At 31.0% G+C, this 6,672-nt stretch overlaps 2 protein-coding genes across 2 annotated transcripts in view; both read right to left on the bottom strand.

Annotated features, from left to right (window-relative positions):
- LOC111431640 (synaptotagmin-5-like) overlaps positions 1-963 on the bottom strand; it is a 6,282-nt gene extending 5,319 nt beyond the window's left edge. Inside the window, exon 1 of the mRNA XM_023068338.1 lies at positions 513-963. Coding sequence (XP_022924106.1) covers positions 513-719 — 207 coding nt within the window. The 5' untranslated portion in view covers positions 720-963. The remainder of the gene's footprint in view (positions 1-512) is intronic.
- Positions 964-5,747: 4,784 nt separating this feature from the next.
- Positions 5,748-6,672, bottom strand: part of LOC111431605 (transcription factor BEE 3-like) — a 2,496-nt gene continuing 1,571 nt past the window's right edge. Inside the window, exons 5-6 of the mRNA XM_023068291.1 lie at positions 6,570-6,647; positions 5,748-6,053 (exon numbers count right to left, since the gene is read on the bottom strand). Coding sequence (XP_022924059.1) covers positions 5,955-6,053; positions 6,570-6,647 — 177 coding nt within the window. The 3' untranslated portion in view covers positions 5,748-5,954. The remainder of the gene's footprint in view (positions 6,054-6,569; positions 6,648-6,672) is intronic.

Genomic DNA, 6,672 nt, shown 5'->3' with positions numbered 1-6,672 from the left:
AAAAAAAAAAAAAAAAAAAAAAAAAAAAAAAAAAAAAAAAAAAAAAAAAAACATGGGAGAATGATTGAAGAGTCTAATCACTAACGTGTTACATCAATGTAATTTCTTCAAGTTTCACAAAGAATTAGATAGTTCAATGACTTATTCAATCAAATTGCTGCTATACTTGCAATGGTAGAATTAACTTCTTCTGCTACATTGTAACTTGTGTCTTCTGATTATGAATGGGCAGACATATTTGAGCAGTTGTGGCTGCAAAGGTCTCAACGAAGGATATGAACTGTATAACATTAAACTCGTACCATGTAACACTTACAAATCCAAACCCACTGATATTATAAGAAAGTGGTGGAAGGACAAAGCATTGACTCAACTCCAAGGCTCAAACACAGGTTTTGAACGGAAGAACAAACATCAAACATTATATGGGCAGAAACAGGAAATTCAAGAATTGAATCAAATACATTCCAATTCTGGCAAAAAAACATCGTTGAAATAAGAGATAAACAAACCTGTAAAGTGGCCCACACAGCAACAGCCAAAGGAACCCAATTGGAGAGAGAGAAGACCCATCTCTCAATACTCCAAGCAACAAGAACCAAAGGTATCAGAAATGGAAGAAAAGGCTTCTCCCTCATTAAATGGCGGAAGAACTCCAAGGCCCCTTCGCCGTTGAACAAACCCCTCTTTCGCCCACTTGGGCCACCCACTCTGCTCATTTGAAACGATTCCCACAAAAAGCCTAACCTCCTCTAAGTCCGCCGTTGCAGAGCACCAAGAAAAAGTTGAAAGATCACAGTTTTAGAAAAGTCAAAATCCGAGAATTTGAGGAAAACAGAGTAAAATCAAGTGGGTCCCATAATTAAAATGTGAACTGAAAAGGGTGAACCCGTGGGGGAAGCTAATGGGGAAATTTCGAATAGGAAGCGAAGAAGACGAAGAAGAAAGGACATGTCAATTCAGTTCGTGACTGTGACAACGACAGATTTTTGTGTCGAGCTCTTGGAAGTTTTAATTTTTAGAAAAAAAAAAAAAAAAAAAAAACCAACCAGCAGGCAGTTGGTAAGTTGACCCACAAGTATGTCAATATAGTTGGCCCCACGCGTTTTCCCGCGCGTACGCTCACCGATTTCCTGACCCGAACAGATCAAATTTTAAAATGGGGTAATTTTAATAAATATGTTTAAAAAGTATTTACTACCGTAATTAAGCATCTTTTTCTTCAATACCCATCCTCACCGTCGCCTTCAACCAACGCTTCCCCGATCAGTGTGGAGGCAGCGGCGGCGGCGGAAAAGACGACGGAGGAGTAGGAGGAGGAGAGACTTGACTCGTTCACAAGGTCATTTTAATAATTTAATGTTCCCTAATGGAGCTCACGATTGGTTGACTTCTTATTTAATTTATTTTTAAATGCAATTATATCCAATGCGTCTAATTTGGTCGGATAAATCATTTGGCTAAGTTTGGTATTTCTTGATTCAAGCTTCATCATTGACCATATCAAATGGCGACAAAAAAAAAAAAAAAAGCTTCCTTTTTTTTATCTCCATTTTAGTTCAATAACCTTCTGCAGTTGACTGTAAATTCCACGTAGGCTCTAGTTTTTTTAACATAAATTAAAATTATTATTTATCTTCTTTTCTTATAAAATAAACCATCAATATTTGAAAATAAATATAACCAGATTTTGGATGATTTTTGCATTTTTTTTTTCGTCCAAAATATCACATAATATGAAATAAGAAATTATAATTATAAAATTATTCAATATAAATTTTTTTGTTTATAAAAAAAATAAGAATATGTCAACTTGGATGCAATATTATTTGTTTTTTGGCACATGTATTAAAAAGAATAATAATATTACAATAGGTGAAGGAAGACTATCCATGGAGTCAATATTCAATGCTTGAACATTTCAGTTATCTATTAAAGTATGTGAGGTGAGAATGAATAGGATGGAAGCAATGGGAAATTACATTCTCACCCTTCAAAAAAAAAATGATGATACAACGGTTCTTTAAAATACTATTATTATTATTATTACATGCTAATTTTTTAATTTGTTTTATGATTTGCGCATAAAATATTTATATTCAAATAAAATGTCAAATTTTTAATTTGTTTTATGATAAGGTTGGGTTTACAAATGGGCCTGTTTTCTGTCAAAGACTGTGGCCCAATTAAGACGCTACGTGGGCTTGAAATTTAGCCTGTTTAACCACACTAGCGGAAGGCTTGTCCGTACCCTTAGGTTTTTTATTAAAAATAATCAAAGGAATAGATATCGCGCAATAATACTGTTTAATTTTTTTTAAAAAAATCATAATTATTTACATTTAAAAATAAAATTAAAAAATATTCTCACATATAGAAACGGTAAAAATATTCTCACAGTCCATTAGTTCTTTTAAAAATATCTTTGAACTTTAAAGGTTTGAGTAAATACCTCTAATTTTTTTAAAAGTAATTAAAAAAAAATTGTGTCAATATATGAACGGAAAAATCGTCCATTCATATCTAAAAAATTATCTCCAATTTTTTTTTATAGTTAATGTATATTTTTTATTAAATGTGGTACTATTGTAAGTGTATATTTATTTTTTAAGCCAGAGTTTAACGTTGTTTTAAAAAAAAAAATTTAAGGTTTAAAGGTATTTTTGGAAATTTTTTTTTTTTAATTAAGAGTATTAATAAGAAGAATTTAAAAGTTTGTTGGTATTTTTGAAAGTAATGAATTTCATGATAAGATTTTTTTTATTATTTTTTTTTAAGAGTTTATAATAGAAACTTTAAAAAGATTTAAAGGTATTTTTTTTTAGATAAAATGTAATTTAAAAATTTTAATGATATTTTTATTAATTTAGTCATTTTATTATTATTAAAACGAAACAACACCACTTATAAATTAGGATCTAAAAAACGATTTTTTTAAAAAAAGTAAGGAAAAAAAAAATCCATGTTGGTTGAATGGAATCATCAAAATAAAATAAAATAAAATATTTCACTAAACTTTATCATTTGATTCTTTATATGTATCTAATAACATATTTAATTCTTAATAATTAACACATGTATTATTATTCAAAAGACAATCAACACATATATTACTGCATATGAAAATCTATTATTTTATTTTAAATATTTTATACATATTAAATCCCAATCAAATCAAATTAGGTCAAGGGTTCACTCTTTCTCGGAGAGAACCACATCAAGACAAAAAAATGTTTTAGCACGTATGAGAGACATCTTAGTTTTCAAGCTATTGAATCACTTGAATCAATTCAAGAGGGTTTTTAAGGAAGAGTCGTGGCTCCACGTCACCCGCCTTGTCTCCCGATTAATCTTTCATATGGTCGAGATACTTACGTATTCCTTTTCGTTACACGGTTAAGCATATTCGTCTTATTATAAATTTTTTATTGTTTTCTTTTCTTTATAGTTAGTGGATAAGACAGTAGTTTTAGACATTAAATAAAACTTTTTTTCTAGATAAACTGATTAGGAGTGTTGTTAGACTTTAAGAAAATTAAAAATTGAATTAGGTAAGTGTAACCTTACGTATAATCAAACATACGAAAACATGTCTCTATTCGATGTGATTTTTAGTTAATATCACACCAACAATGACAACTCATTCCAATCATTGCCTTATTTCGTCGTGGGTCTATCACAATAGCATGATTATTTTTAGTGACGAATACAATAAAAATTATCTTATACTATATGCTCTCGTAGAAAATAATTTATTTAATTACGATAATCAGTGGGTTAATTTTATAATTTCCACAACAACAAAAACTGAAACAAAATTGAATTTGAATAAATAAAATATAATTTGGGAAGCAAGATTATAAAGTAAAATTGAATTGGATTATGACAACCCACCAACCAAGATGAAGAAGGAAAAAGTTGATGGGTGATGTCGGATTTTGGTGTGGGTATGGATGCATGAACTTTATCTCCTTGTTCATGCATACTCCAAAAACACCAAGTTAAAAACAGAATAGAAGAAAGATTTAGTGGGGAAGACATTCATCAACCCCTTTTCATGCATGTTTGCTTAACAGGTCATACTCTGTTTTTCTTAGATATCAATAATAAATAGTTGAATTTATACTCGAAATGATAGTTTAATTTTACATGTTTAGGTAAGAGTGTACTTCTGTTCGTCAGAGAGAGATACACCATCAATTAAGAATTAGACCTTTTAATCATTATCTCCACTTGTTTTTAATTTATATGTAACGGTTTAAGTCCATCACTACCAAATATTGTTCTATTTATGCTTTTCTCAGGAGGTTTTTAAAAAACATCCGTTTACACAGTTTTATAAAAAAAAAAATGTTTTATTCTCCTCTCCAACCAATGTGGGACCCTTTCGAACTCAACGCACTCGCTGGCACTTGTTTCTCTCTCCGATGGATGTGGGATTTCACTCTATATGATTATGAAAAAAAAAATCATGCAATATTCCATTATGACCTTAGGTCTAACCAAAATTAAAATATCGATATCAAAATTTTAATTTTTATAAACATATCAATATCAATGATTATAAATATAAACAATACATTTCAATATAATTAAATTCTAGAATATGTTTGAAAAAATAAATAGATATTTTACAAATTAATATTCTAGTTTAATTAAAAATAATTTTTTTTTTGAAGAATTCAAACTAACTCAATTCGGAAATGATGGTTGGATTGGATTGAGTACATAATTAAATAAGAGCGGCCGAAAAAATTTATAACTGGAATAATTGATTGGATATAAAAAAATGTGTTAACCCGATTTAATTCAATCCTATCCATTTGAGGCCCGGACGTTAATTAATAATATTATATTTACATTTTTTTGAAGGAATTGAAAAATGAAAGAAACATAGAGACCAATAAGATAAGTTGAAAATATAATTATAATGGTTTGGGTATGAACTTTTTCCTTCACCACATGGAGTTTCTCTCTTCAATTATTATGGATACAATGCATCCATCCCCTTAACCATACAATGAAATTTCTGGAGAAAAAAAAAATCTCTTCTATATTAATATAATACAATCATTTACTTTATGAAATTGGAAGTATGAATAATATTTTATTTTTTGTCGACATGTGGGATCCCAAAGGGCTTAGCTTTTTGTCCAAACTGGATTTCCACAATCGACTTGTCGTTCGCAATCAAATTTAAAATCCCCATTTTTTCTTCAACCCACTTTGCTTCTAATGTCTTATTCCATTTTTGTCACTCAATTTTGTCATTTTCATACTTTTACCCACACATTTGGTTTTTTTTGCTATTTCGTCCTTTAACCCTTTGTATTTTCCCCTTTTAAACTTATTCCATAGTTAGCAGGACATCATACAAACATACATACTGTGTTTTACTCTCAAATTTTAATCTAAATAGTATATATTTTCGAGTATATCTTATTTTTGTTGAGGTAATTTAATGGAAGACCATGCTATCTCGGTATGAGGCATTTTGAAGAAGCTCAAAATGGACAATATCATATCAAGTCGTGATTATTGAATCAAACTTAAAAGGGAAGAAATTGATTAAGAAGGAAGTTCTCACATCTTTCAAAGAGCTACTCATCAACAACCATGTTGTTATATGAACACTTAAAAGGATCTTATTCAGGTCCAATCAATTTGGAAGATGTGGGAACTAAGAATTAAAGTCCTGTCGGACCCAAAACCCATTATTGGATTCAGTAATGAAAATGACAGAGAGATTGAAAATAAAATAATCTCTTAGTTATGAAAATATTGCGTTCATGATCCAAAAAACTAACCCATTACATTTAGATCCATGGAATTTGTGAGATGTATGATAGAGGGGTTGATTACAAGGATAAATCAATGTGTAGTATGGCTTAAGGGAACTAATTTTGGTGATGGAGAATAATTAATATAGGAGCTAAGTTGTGAGCTAAGCTTGTTCATATTGTTGTGGAATAAGAACCAAAGCTCATGTCAAAGGGACCATCTTCAGTTGATGCAACCAATAATCCTCCATTTCCTTCCCTCATTTCCTTTCCCTGCCCAATTCAATCACATTCAAACAGTCAGTTTGTTTCTTTTCATAAACGTTTGAGAACTATCCTTGGAATACAAATCGTTTAGAACGTTTAGTGAAGGGCGAGAGTAATGCAGTAAGTTTTGAAAGAATATGGTTGGCACTGTTTCTGTAACCGTCCAAGCCCACCCCTAACAGATATGGCCTGCTTTGGCCCGTTACTTATCGCCGTCAGCCTCACAGTTTTAAAACGCATCTACTAGGGAGAGGTTTCCACACCCTTATACGAATGTTTCGTTCCCCCCTCCAACCAATGTGGAATTTTACAATCCACCCCCTTGGGGCTAGCATCTTTGCTAGCACACCGCCAGATGTCTAGCTCTAATACCATTTATAACAGCTCAAGTCCACCTCTAACAAATATTGTCCGTTTTGGCCCGTTACATATCGCCATCAGCCTCACCGTTATAAAACATGTCTACTAGGGAGAGGTATTTACACCCTTATAAGGAATCTCACAATTTATACTATAATCTACCTTCAATCTATCGGCAGTATCTGAGTCTGAGTTGAAGTCATAATAGGAGCTTGCAGCTGTGAGTTTCATAGAAAGAAACTGCAAAAAAAAAAAAAAAAAAAAA

The sequence above is a fragment of the Cucurbita moschata genome, unplaced genomic scaffold, assembly GCF_002738365.1.
Source record: "Cucurbita moschata cultivar Rifu unplaced genomic scaffold, Cmos_1.0 Cmo_Scf00036, whole genome shotgun sequence".
Classification (NCBI taxonomy): Eukaryota; Viridiplantae; Streptophyta; class Magnoliopsida; order Cucurbitales; family Cucurbitaceae; genus Cucurbita; species Cucurbita moschata.
This window is presented reverse-complemented; position numbering and strand designations above follow the sequence as displayed.